Source organism: Micromys minutus (assembly GCF_963924665.1).
Source record: "Micromys minutus genome assembly, chromosome: 3".
Taxonomy (NCBI): Eukaryota; Metazoa; Chordata; class Mammalia; order Rodentia; family Muridae; genus Micromys; species Micromys minutus.
Window position 1 is genome coordinate 60,870,535 of NC_137972.1, and position 19,028 is coordinate 60,889,562.

A 19,028-nucleotide genomic window follows, 5' to 3' on the forward strand; every position below is an offset into this window, starting at 1 on the left:
AACTTCCTCATGTTCATGACCTTGACTGGTATTTTGCCCTCATTCACACTCAGGTCTCTTTTCTATGGGTTCTACCAGGTTCCCTTCAAAACATGCTCTTAATTATGAAATAGCTCTATCATCTGCAAATTCCAGTAGCCTCTTCTAACCTTGTAAAGTTACATAGTCAATCTCCAGTATGTTTCCAGAGTCAGCTCATTGAGGAAAGGCTATGGTCATTTATGAAATTTTCTCAGTGCACTCAGTACAGTGCAGAGAGCTTGCCCTGCCCCAGTGACAGCCCAGTCCTCCAAAACTCATACTGGATTAGCATTCTGGAGGAGTAGGCCATTAGCACTCAAATAGATTATGTAATAGAGCCAGCCCTCAAGATAGGATTTGTGCCCTTATAAAACAGATACAAGGAGGTCTCTTGTTCCTTCTACTTTTTTAAGTTAAGGACAGCCTTGGGTAAACATGAAGCAAACCTTCCTACATACAAATTCTGATGGCAACTGGAATTTGAGCTTCCCAGCCTCCAAGTGTGAGAAATGAATGTATTAATCTGTTCATAAACATAAAATATAAGTATTGTTAATGGTTAAATAATAACTAGCAGCCATAACAAATTAAGGCCGTACACAAAGTATTTTTAAGGAGTGTTAAGTTTAGTTTCTTCCAACGTAGTTCCTGTATTTTCTTGCATGTCCTCATAAGACAGAAAGGATGAGAAGAGCTCTTTAGTAAGTTAGTAATCCTACTCCTCAAGGCTTTGTCCTCATAATGTAATAACCTGCTGACCATGTTCCTAACTCTGTCTCTGATGCATTGAGAATTAAGTTTACAAACATGAATAGGAAGAAACACAATCATTCAGATCACAAAAAAAAAAAAAATTTACCTACTGTGTCTGCATTATTATTCAACAAATCTGAACTTCACACATACATGGGTAAGACATCAGTGTGTTTCTAGACTTCATGACTTTGATGTTCATATATACCAGCATTTTAGAGACTGTGCAGCCACTGTTTCCCTGGGGACAAGAAAAGGCTCAGATATCCATATTTGGGATGCACTGAAATCTCATAATATGAGATACATAACCAATTTCCATACCAAAGAAATGTCTAATTGTAACTTAGTAAATGTTTTCTAATCCCAAGTATTATTTCAAAATTTAAACGAATACATAATGCACTATTCTAAAGATAAAATAAATAAAAGAATTAGGACATTCATGCAGCAAATGGAAGCCATACCATTATCACTAAGTAACTTCTTTCTGGTCTAGGAAGGCCTATCTGTAAGATAGAACTAATTTGAACAGTGGAGGAGAGGCAGCCATGATAGAGGCTCACTCCGGCTCAGAGACCCTCATTTGCATTCCTTTGTCTCCTCATAGCAAGGAACTGTTGAGTTGAGTAATTTAAACTCATTTACACTTGCACATTGAGCTTCAGCATGCTCATATGCATAAGTAGCATAAGTGGACATGTTGGAAAAGCTTCTAATGTTTTTGTTTTTTTTTTTTTTTTGAGCAAATCTGAAGATAAAAGAAAAATAAAAACCCATTTAATTGAATAGCATTTCTTTCTTAAAATTAGAGTGTTTGAACATGAAGCTTACGAGCTGAGGAATGAGTTTTCCAGGGTTTTCTAGTTCTCAGTCAATTGTATTGAAACACGGTGTGTGGTGGTACGCATGGTGATATTGACAGACACTGTAAATAAAATGATCAACACTGGAAAAAACTCAAATCCATCTTCACAATATCAAGGACATTAAAGGAAATCAGACGTGACAATCTCAAATTTCTACTGAGGTCAGTCCCTGTCCCTGCTGGCTTTGCTTTATGTGTGGTGCTGATATTCTGAAGGAGAGAATGAGCAGCCTCCATTAGGTTTGTGTGCATCTCTGATTGTGAGAAGTGATTTCACCACAGTTGGTTGCCTGACAAATATGAGATAATTTTAGTGATGAAAAAAATTAGGCTGTCACATACCTTTCTTTATCCAAAATTGCTTTTGAGCTGTCTGCCTAGCACATCATTGCCATTAAATCTGGGAATCCAGTGGCCTGGATTCATCTACCCAGTGACCAGAGCAGCCTCATGGTGTGGCAAAGAAAAAAGAGTATTTGTGTTTTGTTTTTGATCAAATCAAACCATAATCTTCAAATATAAAGAGCAGCATAAATTTAAACTGCAGTTAATGTTCTAGAGATAGGACTGATTCCTGTTCCTTCAGCTGTCGGACTCAGGGGTTTCAGGTGACCTACCTGAGGACCTTCAGATTCAATGTCCCCTCTTCAAAATCACTAGTGTTGACTGTCACCCACAAGTGATTCCGAGAAGTACTGGTGAGAATTCTTTATACTACCGCTCCCCAAAGAGCCAAATGCTGCCATTGCTCTAGAGTACTTGAACGTAACAGTTTGAAATAAATAAAGAAAATATTTTCTTCCACATAATGTTTCACTCATCATACAAATTTACTTATCTCCTGTAACCAAGCCTCTTTTTAGAAGCATAGGGTAATCTATAATGAAAGCCTTTGGGTCAGAAAGGCTCACTTCCAGGAACAGTAGATGGTAAAAATCAGGCAAGTATTATCTGGATCCCTGTAAAAAGATGCTGAGGAGAGTTGATGCTAAGAAGTATCAGCTTCCTGGATGGAGGAAGCTGTAAGTCAAGCAGGATTTCTCTGTCCTGCTGAGAAACCTGATAGCTGCAAAGGGAGGAGCATAATCTGTCAGGGACTAGTCCAGACTGAAGCCAGAACTCTGATGTGTATAGATGTGCAGTCACCCCAATCCTCCACCTCACCACAGCACTGCAGCCAGGAGAGTCTGGGACTGAAGCCATGTAACCCTATTCAAATGTGTGTGTGTGTGTGTGTGTGTGTGTGTGTGTGTGTGAGATATTTTAATTGTACAGCATATTCTCATTTCATATAAAGGTAGCAAATATAATATTTTAATTTATAACTATTATAAATATCACATTTAAATATGGAGCTATACATTGGAGTAAAAATATGTAAGTTCACCCTAAATTTCACAGTCTCTGTAATGTACAGGTAAGAGCATCCAGACTTTTATATGTGCTTCCATAGGGACAGGTTTCTGTTTCATCTTACAGTAAGTGTTGTTAACTGAAGGAGTTAGGAAAGCTGCTGCTGGCTAAGAACAAAGGGGCAGGCACTAGGCCAGTGAGCAGAAGTAATTCAGCTTGGGCTGGTGGCAGCCATAGAGCTGGAGCTCAGTTCAAAATGATGCAAACAACAACAAATACATACACAGAAAGAAGAATCTGGAAAGTGAAAACAGTAGTTCAGAGATTCACTATGCTGGTTCCTCTAGGGGATAAATAGGGGACTAATTGTCAGTGATTACTAAAGATTCAGGCTGATGGAACTCACAGCTGGACAGCAGCTCACAGCTAGACAGCAACTTCCATCCCCCACTCATTAGCTTCTTCTGGTGAATAAAAGTGCTAGGTGGCAATTCCAGTGATGCAACTTTTTCTTAAGGCTGCTTGAGAAGAAGCCCTTGAGTCCTTCAGTACTAAGAGGACTCAGCAAGCACAGGACACATCAGAGTTGCTTAAAGCAATGTGGGTGGCTTAGACAAGTTTGATGAGGTTCAGACTGTCTAATCAAGAGGTTTAATGAATGAGGACAGGTCATGAAGACTAGAAGACAGTCACAGTAAGTTCTTCAATGTCACTCAAAGGCTTATGTACTAAAGGTCTGCTCCCTGCGTCATATATTGGGAAGCTACATAAGTGAAGTACTTGGGTCATTGATGGTAAGCCCTTGAAATAAATTTGGGGATTCACCTACTTCCTTTCCTCTTTGCTCTCTGTCTTGTGATGTGGGTATTTTTGTTCTGCCATGTATTCTAGTAAGAAATGCCATCTTTCTACAGACTCAAAGAAACCTGAAGGATTGCAGACTAAAACCTTGAAATAATTTGATCTAAAAGTATTTTTTTCTTTACAGGTTGATTATGTTAAATTTTGTCATAGTGACAGAAAACGAAATATAAAAACAATGCTTTGCGAAAGGTATTTTCCAATATAAATGAATGAATGAATGATGGGTGGATAGGTAGATAAGGAAATAACAAAGAATATAATTAAATATGGTAAAAAATGGGATGAAATTAAAAATAAGACTCAAATAAAGTTTTATGACTTCTTACCAATATCTTCAAAATAACCACTGTAAACAAGTTCACCAAAGTCAGATAAGTAACACATGAACAAAGTACAATTTAAAAAAAAAAGAAGATACGAAAGAGTGCCACACAGAAACAATAAAGTGGAGTACTACAACACCTAAACTAAAGAATTAAATAAAGTGAATCAACAACAGACTAGAAAAAGTACACGAAATAACTGGTAAAATTGAAGATATGTCATAGGAAATTATTAAGCAAAAAAAAAAGACACAAAAGGATGAGAAAAAAAGACATTTAAGAGATTTATAAGACACCATTAAGTGGACCAACACTATGAAGCTTCAGAAGACAGAAAGGACGCTGAACTGTCTAGGGAAGAGATGAACAAATAGACCCAGGAAGCCAAAATGCTCTCTCAGCTCTCAAACCACAAAGAAATTCACACCAATACAGACTATAAGTAACCTTTCAAAGTCAAAGAACAAAGACATGGTTGAAAGCACAAAGAACAATTGCCTTAAGTATACTTAATGTCCAAGTCATTCACAAAGAATAGCTAATGAATCTATTCTGGGAGCTTAGCAAGCCTGGATGACATTTCAGGCACTTGGTCAAGGGGTAAGTTATCCAAAATTCAATAACCCCTACCTTTCAAGCTTAATCTCAAAGAATAGCGTCTGTTTTCAAAAAAAATGAAACTTGAACAGAGGCCTTGCAGAGTTTTGTAATCCCAGCCACTTTAATGACTAAAGCAAGATGATCATAGTGGTCAAGGTAAGCCTGGAGAGGAAGTTCATACAAGGCAGCCTGGGCTAAATAGTGAGATCTTATGCCAAAATAAAAAATAAAATGAAAGCTAGAGATACAGTCCAAAGCAGGGCTATAGGGTGCAAAAAGCATAAATGGAGAGTTTCAGGTCATATGGGCATAGAGGTAGAAAAGAAGGAGGAGGAGGAAGGGGGAGGAGGAGGGGGAGGAGGAGGAGAAGGAGAAAAGAAGAAGAAGAAGAAGAAGAAGAAGAAGAAGAAGAAGAAGAAGAAGAAGAGGAGGAGGAGGAGGAGGAGGAGGAGGAGGAGGAGGAGGAGGAGGAGGAAGAGGAGGAGAAGGAGGAGGAGGAGGAGAAGGAGGAGGAGGAGGAAGAGGAGGAGAAGGAGGAGGAGGAGGAGGAGGAGGAGGAAGAGGAGGGGGAAGGGGAAGAGGAGGAGGGGGAAGGGGAAGGGGAAGAGGAGGAGGGTAGGTAGTTAAGTTACAACCTCACACACAGGGACTGGAACTTAGTGACTAGAACCCAGAAATATCCACAAGATCTGAGAAGTGTGCACCTACTATATTTTGATTTGACCACTTAGTCAAGTAATTATACTCCTCATGTGGTCTGTACCATTATAGGCCTGGTGCCATGAGCATCCATCATAGATCAGGATAAGCTGGTCATGTGTGAAGACACAACTGACTTACAACTCCAGTGTTCTGAATGAGTAGAGACCATATACATTAAAGACAAGATCACTGAACTTACCAGAGCCTACAAGAAAGTCAGCATAGCACTGCAAGAAAAAAAGTCACTGGCTGCATACTCGAAACCGGGAGGCTTATAACCTAATTTATGAAGAACACAGAGGAGAGGGGTCTCTGCAAAATAAGGCTGGTAAAAGGTGCTTCTAGCAAAGATTTAAGAAAACATCAGTCATACACATTCTAGACTGTTTGGTTTCTTCACACACAACCAGCCTATCTTGATCTATGATGCTCACAGCACCAGTTCTCATGGTACAGATGACACTGGAATGGAGAATGCACACTCAGAATCTCCAGATAAACACACGGATGGATAGTGCACACCCAGAGTCTCCAGAAAAACCAGATCCCACCATATGCACTGACAGATTAAACCCAATTCTGAATTAATGCAGATTTGACCCCCAAGTACACCCATGCTTCTTAACATATGAAAATAACTTACAGCTGCCAAATTTCAGGGGACAAGCGTGGGCATCCATTGGGAAGTCCTCAAGCTGCATTGGGCATTCAGCAGAGATAGTCAGGCTGAAAAGTAAAAGAAGATGATTAAAAAGTCCCACCTCTTCCTCCCACAAAGCAATTTGTATTTAAAAATATGATGAATGTTTTTATGAAATTGTCTAACTATTTCCACTAAATTACATTGTTGTGCTGAAGGAAGCATCACCGGGAGTATAGGTGTGACCCCAAACCATTCAGAACCCCTGTGGCGTGATGTGTATGACTATATACACATCATCACTCATAATGCCATCTGGGGTGCTTTTCCAGTGATGAATTGCCACTTCCTACCCCTTGTTCATCATTGTCTAACACACTTTCTTTGACAGGGATAAAAATGCATTTATTTTCTTAAATAGTTTATGCACTTAAAAGATATAAATGCAAGGTAAATAAATGTACAATCAAATCTTTACCAGACTCTGCTTTTTTCATTGCTTAATGGTCCAGAAAGGAACTTGTATTGCAATAGCAATTTTTGACACAATCTGATTATTAGCCTCTTAAGTCAAAATCTAGTCTTCCACATTAGAATTTCACTGACTACAAGGCTGATGGCCATGGTTGCTCATGCCATGCCAGTCATTGTGTGAATGCTCTGGCTATATTAACCTCCATCACCACAGTAGAACAGAGAGGTCTACTACAGCTACTACATGGCAATGTACATGCCATACTATGGCAGAGCCATGAGTAGGGCTCAAGCTGCTGGCCTCCTTCTGCAGAGAAGTTCCTATAGCATCTAGAACCTACCCTATGACTGCAGGCTCTGCTCTGTAAGATGGCATAGTACTGCTCCATGGGGTATGAATGCTGAGGCACATCCCTAGTGTAGTGGGATTCCTAAAGATTTATATGCTAGAAGTCTTTAGCATGGTAGTGTAGACTTAGTAGAGCCTTTAAGAGTTAAGATTCTGTAGGTGATGATTGGTCACTCAGGGAACCACTCTAGAGGGATTGATTTAGTTCTTTGAAGGGTAGGTTGCTACAAGTGCCAGGATAGACTTTGGTTTCCTTTGGTTTCTCATCCCACCATGAGTTTCTTCCACACATGCTCCAGCCACTGTTATATCATTACCTCATTAGAGAGGTAACACAAATTACCTAGGATGTTTCAGTTTCCATGGCAAGGAATAAATAGGCCTCTTTGCTTTGTATATTATTCAACATCTGGCATTGTGTTGTACAATACAAAACAATAATACACATGCTTTTATGTCTCTACGGAGTTTTGCTAATTTGGAAAAATTCTAAATTGTACTGAGTTTATTTTTTGTTTCTTGTGCTCTATTCCATTATTTAAAATTAAATTAATTACACAAGATGAAATAAAAATATGAAACATTTGACTTCCTCTAAAACCCTACTTTTAGTGCAGAAAATAAATAGCTAACAGTTGTTCATTGCTTGCTATATTAAGCAGAGATGTTATTCAAGATCACAGGATGCAAATGAAATGCAAAAACATTCATTTTGGCTTTTACAACTTCCTTTTGTTAAAACAGATCAGTCTGTTGTTAAATTGGTAACATTAATCACAGGTGACCACTGCAGCCTGAATAGCCAATCTAGCAATTCTATGAGTAAGCAGGATGGAAGTGCATGCCCATCAACATGAGGAAATTCTTTGACACTGTTTTCCAGGACAGTACCCAGGGAAAGAGTGAAGCACCAAGGGGCATGAGTACAGGACAAGCAGAAATGTTACCAGTTTTCATATACAGATGCAGATGCAGAGATGGCTTTGAAAGGGATATAATCTGTACTATGAGTGTGTGCAATAGATAGATATATAGATAGATAGATAGATAGATAGATAGATAGATAGATAGATAGATAGATAGATAGATAGATGCTGGATATGCACAAACATTCTGATAGGTCTTGTTTACTTAATATACCATCTGGAACCTTTCATTAGAAGTTTTTCTATGTGTGTACCTACTGCCTTATGACTCTTGGCATAAAAATGTATCTTCTACACATTCAAGCAGAACTATCACCCATATCACAAATTATCACACTTATGGCTTTGAAACACTTACATTAAAACTCTAATATGCATTCTGTGCATATCTGTTAGCTTAGCTCATAACTGACTGACTTTCCTTCTACTCTTAGTATTTTACAGGATAACTAACTGAAAGGACTAGCTTCTGCCAAAAACTATAAAAGAGAGATGTTATCCAAAACTGTGAAATGGCAATGGAAACAGAGATTAATGTACCAGAATTAGGAGAGTAAGAACTTAAAAAGCACATCCTTTGAGAATAGTATCCAGACATAATAAAGATACTATCTATGATTCTTAGAAAATTTAATAAATATTAGAGAAAGCAGCAATGGACAGAGACATTCAATAATGGAACCAGAATCCATATGACAAAGTATCAGCATCAAGGAACATGACAGTGAGCATAGGAAAGAAGAGGATTGTGAGAGTTTCGTGCCCCTGTGGCTTCCTTCCACTATGCCATACAGCACAGAAGACTTCAGCAAGCAGGCTCAGTCCGAAAAGAGACACCTAATTTAGAACAGTAAATAACGCTCAAAGGAATCAGAATTATGCTTTTGACAGAAATTTATAAATTACTAGAAATTACAGGCATATGGTATTTGTTTTCCAAGGGTCCATTTTTCTGTTTTACTAATATATTCTAAGGCAATTCAAGCATTAACAAGAAAGGATACAATGTCTGCACAACAACTTAATTTATAAGGAAAAGGGCACTTTGCAAGTAGAGGTCATTGTTTCTAATTGGTTTCATGTCACATATGAGATTATAGGACCCTAAACTCACTAGGGAGCTTCCAGCTTGGTCACTGGTGTCCTCAAAGGTAGAAGACATTTTCAAATAGTCTAGACAATCATATCCAGTAGATACATTTTATTAACTGTGTGATATTTATAAAAAGGTCTAACTTCTTTAGTCCAGTCTTTTCATTTGGAAAAGAGAGGAAAAAGTTGAATGTATACTCTGAAAAAAAGATATGAAACAAAGGGTTAAAAAGGATTGATCAAGGAAGGAAGTTCAAGGACAACAAAATGACTAAAGATTGAAGGCTTTCTTGTTCCCATGGCAATATTACAGCAGAAGGTGTGCTGAGAACAGACACACTGCATTAAGAAAATAAACAGCTCTCCCAGACCTAGGACTACTCACTTCATATGGCACAAGGTATTTTGCAGATAGTATTAATGTAAGTTTCTCAGAGTGGGGCAATTGTCCTAGATTATTCAAGTAGACGAGTATAATCCCATTGCTTCTTATAGGAGGAATAAAAGAGCAGGAGTCTCAGCAGAGATGCAGAGACAGAGCAGATATAGAATGATAAAGCCTAGAGTTCAGAAATTCAAGTAACTGGAAGCAGATATGAGAATGGCGCCAAGGACTCAGAAATGCAGGTGTCTTCCAGGAACCAGATGAAACACGAATCACCTCTGGAGCTCCCAGAATTAATGCACCTGGCCAACACCTTGATATACAACCCCATAAGACTTCTCTGGCTTCTGACTTGCAGAACTATAAGTCAATAGGTTTCGATGTGTTTTAAAAAAATACATTTGTGACAATTAATTGCAGTACCAGGAAGAAACCAATACATTCAGAAAAGAGCCATTACTGTAACAAAATCTGAAAATATGGAAATAGAATTAGCAATGGGCTGACAGGAAAAGCCTAGGTTTCCTGGGATCGAAAGACCATGAGTAACTAACAACTCTGCAACAGTGTGGTGGTTGAATGAGAATATCCCCTATAGGTTCTTATTTGAATATTTGGCACCCAGGTGGTAGAACTGTTTGAAAAAGTAATCATAAGGTATTGTCCTGTGGAAGAGGTGTGTCACTAGGGGTGAGCTTTGAGGTTTTAAAATCCCATGCCATTTCCAGTTAGCTCTCTCTGCCTCTTGTTTCTGAATTGTATGTAAGCTCTCAGCTGCTGATCCGGAAGCATGCCTGCCTTGCCTGCTGCCATAATGATCATGGACATGGCCTTTGAAACTGTAAGCCACCAATTAACTTTTATATAAGTTGCCTTAACCATGTCATTGAAAAGAAACTATGGCAAGTGGTGAGAAGCAGGTGGAGAACTGTCAAAGGCTAACTGTTAGAAAAAATCCACAAATATCACAGGGCAGAATCTGAAGCAAGTCTGGAGCTACTGGAAACAGATCCTGTTGTATGGTAGCAGAACGCTCAGTTGAATGCTCTCTACCGTGACAAGGAAGCAGGATGTGTACATGATTTTAGGAAGCTAAATAACACTTCCATTAATCTCCACAGCATGTAAATATTCTCATGCACAAGAAAGTAGGTTTTGTGGATGTAAATAGGACATCTTGAGATGGAGAGAACATCAGTGTACTCAAAGAAATCACAGGAATTCCTGGGGGAGGGAGGTGGAAAATGAAACCAGACAGAAGAGCACAGCTGAAAATGGAGGAGTGTTGAGTTGTTGTACTGTTAGCTTGACAATGCAGGCAGGAGTCCTGATAAAGAAAAGCAAAGGACACAGCTCGGAAAATGATGGTAATGTGTATCTGAGCCTCTAGGGGGAGTATGGTTCTGCCAACATCTTCATTTTGTTTGTACCTGTGAGACCAATTTTTGATTCATGGCTTGTGAAAGTTTGAGAGAACGCCCTTGTATTATGTTCAGTATATGAGTTTGTGGTGACTTGTGAGAGAGAAATTGCAGAATGTGAATGCCATGATGAAATTGGGTACTCATGGGGAAGAAGTTGCCTTTTTAATTCTTACCTTTCATGTTAAATCATGAGGAGAAATGACATGGAGGGAAAATTGCTAACAGTGAAGCTACATTTGATGACATGACACATTATAGCTTGTTTCTCTTATGGTTATGTTATATCTTACCAGGAGTGTACAAGCTAAAGATCAAAGCTGCAATTGGACATATTTTGTCAAGAGCCTCCAAATGATCAGAATAGAAGTGTAGGGCTCAAGGACCAAAGAGGGAAAAAAAAGAACAAGAGGGATGGCTTTAAATTCCACATGATTATTCCAAGGCTGGAGTTAGGAACAGCAGAGACTGAAGCTTTCTTTTCTCAGGACTGTCAAATGAAAATTTCTGTGAGGGTTTCTCTGTCTGTCCTGTTGTATGCTGGTTCCAACATTCACACAAGCAGAGGACAGTATCATGAACAATCACCAATAAAATATGCTGTGAGTATTGCTTGTGCAAATATATCCCTAATTATATGAAAATAATATATAATAGTATACTGAAGCCTTGTGTCTTCAAATCCTCAGTAGCAATACAACATTGAACTATATTGCATATAAAGAGAGATGAGTTCAGAGTGCGTGCTGGAACCTGAAAGTCATTGCCAGCTGGATCAGCTCCACATAGGTGGCATATGTCGTATAAACTGTGCCCATTCAGTGACTAGTGTAGATCCACAGATGCTGTGTTCTATTTAGCACAGAACTGCACATAGACTTCCTCCTGGAGGCCAATTATTGTCATACCTCATTATCCAGACTCAGAACTTACTACATCTCATTCACACCAACAGAATGGCTTGGCATAATTAAGACCAGTAGGGCTGCTAGGATAGGGGATCAGAGTGGGAAGAGTGACAGGCACAGGAAAACATTTTACACACTAGAACCTTACTAAATTCAATGAAAAACAAAACATTTTCAATTATTATCCTAAATTTTAATTTCCCCCCAAAACATTGCATTAAATGCTTTTACTTGTACAATTGTAGAATTTCACCCTTTAAAAGTGCTATACACAGCAGTAAGAGAAAAAGGTAAAGTAAATTATACAGGCAGACACATCAGAATTACACCAGACTCCTCTACAGAGACTAGGGAAGCTAGAAGATCCTGGACAGATGTCATACAGACCCTAAGAGAACACTATTGTCAGCCTAGATTACTATATCCAGTACACCTTGCAATTACCTTCGATGGAGAAACCAAGATATTCCACAACAATACCAAATTTACACAATATCTGTCCACCAACACAGCCCTACAGAGGAAATAGATGGAAAACTCCAACACAAGGAGGGAAACTACACCCTAGGGAAAACAAGAAAGTAATCATCTTGTAAAAACCCAAAAGAAAATAGTCACACAAACATAATTCTATCACTAAAAACAAAAATAACAGGAAAAATTATTATCCCTTAATATCTCTTAACATCAATAGACTCAATTTTCCAAGAAAAAAACATAGACAATCAGACTGGATATGTAAACAGAGCTGAGTATTTTGCTGCATTCAGGAAACTGAACTCAGGGAAAAAGACAGTCAGTACATCAGAGTAAAAGACCAGGAAAAAAATTTAGCAAGCAAACAGTCCCAAGAAACAAGTTGAAATAGCCATTATAGTATTGAATAAAACAGATTTTTAACCAGAAGTTATCAAAAAAGATAAGGAAGGACACTTCATACTCATCAAAGGAAAAATCTATCAAGATGAACTCTTAATACTAAATGTCTATTCTTCAAATGCAAGAGCACGCACATTCTTAAAAAAAAACAAACAAACAAAAAAAAACTAAAGCTCAAAGCATATGTAGCATCTCACACAATAATAATGGGAGACTTCAACACCCCACTCTCATCAATAGACAGATCATGGAAGCAGAAACTAAACAGAGACACAGTGAAACTTACAGAATTTATGAAACAAATGGATTTAACAGACATCTATAGAATATTTCATCTGAAAACAAAAGAATATAACTACTTCTTGGCACCTCATGGCACCTTCTCCAAAATTGACCATATAATCAGTCACAAAACAGGCCTCAACTGAAATAGGGAGATTGAAATAATCCCATGCATCCTATCAGATCCCCATGAACTAAGGCTGATCTTCTACAGCAATGAAAACAACAAACACATACACATGAAAGCCAAACAATGCCCTAATCAATGATAAATTGATCAATTAAGAAATAAAGAAATAATAGATGTTTTAGAATTTAATGAAAATGAAGGTAAAACATACCAAAATTTATGGGATACAATGAAAGTTGTGCTAAGAGGAAAACTCATAACTCTGGGTGCCTCTAAAAAGAAACTGGAGAGAGCATACACTAGCAGCTTGACAGCACACCTGAACGCTCTAGAACACAAAGAAGCAAATGCACCCAAGAAGAGTAGATGGCAGGAAATAATCAAATTTAGAGCTACAATCAACCAAGTAGAAACAAAAATAATTATACAAAGAATCAACAAAACCATGAGCTGGTTCTTTGAGAAAATCAACAATATTGATAAACCCTTAACCAGACTAACTAGAGGGCACAGACTATTAAAATGAACAAAATCAAAAATGAAAAGGAAGACATAACAACAGAAACTGAGGGAAAAAATCATCACATCCTACTACAAAAACCTACAGTCAACAAAACTGGAAAATCTGAATAAAATAGATAAATTTCTAGATAGATACCAGGTGCCAAAGTTAAAAGATAAACTATCTAAATGGTCCCATAAACCTAAAAGAAATAGAAGCAGTCATCAAAAGCCTCCCAAATGGAAAAAATAGCCCAGGAACAGATGGATTTAGAGCAGAATTCTATCAGACCTTCATAAAAGACCTAATACCAATATTCTCCAAAGTATTCCACAAAATAGAAACAGAAGAAACACTACCTAGTTCATTCTTTTAAACCACAATTACACTTACAAAGAAAGAATTTTAGACCAATTTTTATGAATATAGCTGTAAAAATAGTCAATAAAATTCTTGCAAACTGAATAAAAGAACAAATCAAAATGATCATTCACAATAATCAATTAGGCTTCATCCCAGGGATGCAGGAATACCTCAATATATGAAAATCTATCATCATAATCTACTATATAACCAAAATCAAAGGGAAAAAAAACACATGATCATCCCATTAGATGCTGAGAAAGCATTTTACAAGTTTCAACACATACTAAAAGTCTTAGAAAGATCATGAATCCAAGGCCCATACCTAAACATAGTAAAAACAATATGCAGCAAACAAGTAGCCAACATCAAACTAAATGATGAGAAACTTGAATCAATACCACTAAAATAATGCTGCCCACTCTCCTCCGACCATTCATTATATTGCTGGAAGTTCAAACCAGTGCAATTACACAACAAAAGGAGCTCAAAGGGATACAAATCTGAAATAAAAAGTCAAAATATCACTATTTGAAGACGACATATTATACTTAAATAACCCAAAAAAATCCACCACATACTCATAAATTTGATAAACAACTTCAGCAAAATGGCTATATATAAAATTAACTCAAATAAGTAACCTTCCTGTACGCAAAGGATGAACATGCTGAGAAAGAAATTAGGGAAACAACATCATTCACAATAGTCACAAATAATATAAAATACCTTGGTGTGGTCCTAACCAAGCAAGTGAAAGATCCGTATGACAAGAACTTCAAGTCTATGAAGAAAGAAATTGAAGATCTCAGAAGATGGAAAGATCTCCCATGCTCATGGGTTGACCAAATTAATATAGTAAAAATAGCCATCCTGCCAAAAGCAATCTACAGATTCAATAAAATCCCCATCAAAATTTCAACTCAATTCTTCATAGAGTTAGAAACAGCAATTTGTAAATTCATTTGGAATAACAAAAATCCAGGATATAAAAAACTATCCTCAAAAATAAAAGAGCTTCTGAGGGAATCATCATCCCAGACTTCAAACTGTATTACAGATCATTCATAATAAAAACTGTATAGCACTGGTACAGAGACAGACCGGTATATCAATGGAATAGAATTGAAGACCCACAAATGAATGCACACACCTATGGTCACTTGATCTTTGACAATGGAGCAAAAATCATTCAATGGAAAAAAAAGACATCATCTTCAACAAATAGTGCTGGTTCAACAGGCAGTCAGCATGTAGAAGAATGCAAATCGACTGACTGACCCATTCTTATCTTCTTGTACAAAGCTGAAGTCCAAGTGGATCAAAGACCTCCACATAAACCAGGTACACTGAAACTAGTAGAAGAGAAAGTAGGAAAGAGCTTAGAACACATAGGCACAGGGGGAAAATTCCTGAACAGAACACTAATGGCATATGCTCTAAGATCAAGAAATGACAAATGGGACCTCATAAAATTGGAAAATTTCTGTAAGGCAATGGACATTGTCAATACGACAAAATGTCAACCAACAGATTTGGAAAAGATCTTTGCCAATTCTACATCTGATAGAGGACGAATATCCAAAATGTACATAGAACTCAAGTAGTTAGACCCCAGATAATCAAATAATCCTATTAAAAAATGGGGTACTGAACTAAACAAAAATTCTCAACTGAGGAATACCGAATGACTGAGAAACACCGAAAGAAATGTTCAACGTGCTTAGTCATCAGGGTAATGCAAATCAAAACAACCAGGAGATTTCACCTCACACCACTTAGAATGGCTAAGATCAAAAATTCAGGTGACAGCAGATGCTGGTAAGGATGTGGAGGAAAAGGAACACTCCTCTGCTGTTGTTGGTGTTGTGAGTTAGTATAGCTACTCTGAAAATCAGTCTGGTTGTTGCTCAGATAATTGGACATAGTACTAGCTGAGGACCCAGCTATAACACTTTTGGGCATATAGCAAATATACTCCAAAATACAACAAGGACACAACATCCACTATGTTCATAGCATCCTTACTTATAATAGCCAGAAGCTGGACAGAACCCAGATGTCCTTCAACAGAGGAATGGATGCAGAAAATGTGGTACATTTCTACAATGGATTACTACTCAGCTATTAAAAACATTGACTTCATGAAATACTTAGGCAAGTGGATGGAAGTCGAAAATATCATCCTGAGGGGGGTAACCCAGCCACAAAAGAACACAGATGGTATGTACTCACTGATAAGTAAATACTCGTCCAAAACCTCAGAATACCCAAGAAACAATTCACAGACTTTATTAAGCTAAAAAAGAAGGAAGGGCAGAATGCAGATGCCTCAGTCCTTCTTGGAAAGGAGAACAAAAATGTTCATGGCAGGAAATACAACATCAAATATAGGAGCAGTGACTGAGTAACTGTAAAAAGATCATCCAGAGTATGTCTCACCTGGGAATCCACCCCATATGCAGCCACCAAACCCAGTTACTATTGCTGATACCAAGAAGTGCTTACTGCAAGGAGCCTGATATGGATGCCTCCTCAGAGACTTTGACACAGCCTTACTGATACAGATAAGGATGCCTGCAGCTAACCATTTGGCTGAGCAAGGAGACCCCAATGGAGGAGCTAGAGAAAGGACTGAAGGAGCTTAAAGGGTTTGCAACCCATGGGAAGAACAACAATATCAACTAACCCAAACCCCCAGAGCTCCTAGGGACTAAAACACCAAACAATGAATATAGATGGAGAGTCCCATGGCTCCAGTTGTGTATGTGGTAAAAAGAAAATGGCATTGTATGGCATCAATAGGAGGAGAGACCTTTGGTCCAGTGATGGCTTGTTGCCCTAGTGTAAGAGAATGCAAGGTGGTGAGGTGGCTGTGGGTGGTTGGACATGTGAGCATCTTCATGGAAGCAAGGAGAGGTGGGAGGGGGATGGGAAAGGGGAAAAGGGAAAGCATTTGAAATATAAATACAGAGAATATCCAATTAAAAAATTTAATTACATCAAAAGAAAAAAGTACTGCATCCAGAACAATTCTGTAGACTTAACACTGCAGAAGTTGTGAGAATAAGATTTGGAGGTCATTGCTACCTCAGAAAAAATAGCAAGATCCTGTCTCAAAATTTTCTCATTTTTCTCCCAAACATTTACTATTGATATAGCATAGCTTACATTCTTTTCAGAAATGAGCACACACAAATCCTACAACTTACTTCAAGTTACAGAGTTCATGGGTTGTTCTGAGGATAACTGACTCATTTTATATGCTTGGGTATAACTGGAATCTACATGAGTCCAACCACCAGAATTACACTGAGCTAAAAATGCCCATGGAGCTGTGCACCATTTATTTGTATTTTTGTTCCTCTTCAGCTGTTGGGGAGAAGATGTCAGCAATTTTTGTTTATGTTAGGAAAATCAGCATAAATGTAATCATCTCAAAAGGCTGATGTGTTGCTGATCCAAAAGAAACAAGGCCATTGTGGTTCTGTTTCGATTAATGACTTTTTTTTTTTTGTTAAAAATATTCTCTCGAATTCATTTTAATAATGAATAAAGAAGTAGAAATATTTCATTTTATGTGCATCATATACCCCAAAATAAATACACTATAATAGATCAATTGTGCGGGAATAAATAGGACCCTGAAGAGTAAATAACTGTTGCAAAATAGGAAGGCAAATGAGCTTTTTTTTTTGTAAGGCAAACTAAAAGTTTAACTTTGGAATCTGCATTTCTTTAAGTATAGAGCACAGAAATCATCCAGCTATAGTTGCATTAAATGACATATGTGTTGTGAAGAAACTGTTGTTGTGACAGGGACCATGACAGCAGGCATTTGACTCAGTACCTTATAAGTAAAAAACAAAACAAAACAAAACAAAACAAAACAAAACAACAACAACAACAACAACAACAAAAAAACAGTATGGAGTTGGGAAGACTGGGATTCTATCCCAGCACTGAAAAAAATCCTACAACTTCTTCCCACAAAGGACTCTTAGATTCTACAACTGTAGTCCTTAGTAACTTGTCCTTCTATCTAGTCTGTAAAGAAATGAAAATATCCATGGTGCACGTGGAGGCAGCTTACCCTACTGCCCCAGTCCTCATGGGCTTAGCACAGTAGCTTTTCCCAGTATTGGTGTTTACATTAGTCATCTAGTATTGCCATAATGGCACAATATATTCTCAGATCTCTGGAGGCTGATAGTCTGGGATGAATGTACCGTTGACTTGGTTTCTTGTGAGGCCTCTCCCTTTGGCTTATAGACAGTAACTTTCACCCATATCCTCTCTGGCTCTTTCCATTATGTCTGGCTATGTCCTTTTCTTTTCTAACAAGGACACTAGCCAGATTGGATAAAGGCTCACTGGTCAAGACCCCATTTTAACTTTCATTATCTCTTCAAATACTGTTTCCAAATATAGCCACATTCTGAGATATCAGGGGGATTGGGACTTTAATGCAAGGATTTTGGATTGACAAACTTTAGCTCACACATTGTCACTCCACCCATGGCACTACTTGCTTTCTGACATGACAAATGATGGTGCTGAGAAAGAAGCAATAAATAAATAGAGTTAAACCAGTTCAGCTGCAATTACTGAATAATGTCTTAAGAGGGTAAAAGCTTAATTCATATGAGAAATGATGTCCTATTCATATGGCTCTTATGGGATTATTTGCACAATCTTCTGGCTTTCTTTACAGAGACACTACTGGACTCTTCGATTCTTTGAGGATGACATTGACAGGCATACATGAACAAACATTGTTTAAGAACAATGGGCAAGGATGACCTGGGGAAACAACCACAGGGATATGGGGCAGGAGAGACAGTGTGTGTGACCTTGTACTCCGTGTGGCAAACAAGGACAAGTATACGCCTTGTCAGAGATATGAACTCTAAAACACTCCTTTCACATGTATTTTTCATAACAAAGATTCTTTTGATTTCCTTAAGAGCTGGTAATGGCCAGTGTTGTCAGTGTGGTAAAATGTAAGATGACCTTGAAGATAAGCTGTTGAGCATGCTAGGAAACATTAACGTGATAACATTAACTGAAGTGGAAAGATCCACCCACTGTGAGTGACACCATTACCTAGGCAGAGGATGCTGCACTATATATAATATTGAAGAATGTAGTGTTGAGCTTTAGTGTGCACACATGCATTAATTGTATTGCTTG

The 19,028-nt window shown here is 37.9% G+C and overlaps 1 protein-coding gene across 1 annotated transcript in view; it reads right to left on the reverse strand.

Moving 5' to 3' along the window:
* Positions 1 to 19,028, reverse strand: part of GABRA5 (gamma-aminobutyric acid type A receptor subunit alpha5) — a gene marked incomplete at its 3' end in the record, with an annotated part of 92,149 nt that overhangs the window by 29,499 nt on the left and 43,622 nt on the right. The window contains exon 5 of the mRNA XM_080914687.1: positions 6,128 to 6,210. Within this exon, the coding sequence (XP_080770813.1) occupies positions 6,128 to 6,210 (83 nt within the window). The remainder of the gene's footprint in view (positions 1 to 6,127; positions 6,211 to 19,028) is intronic.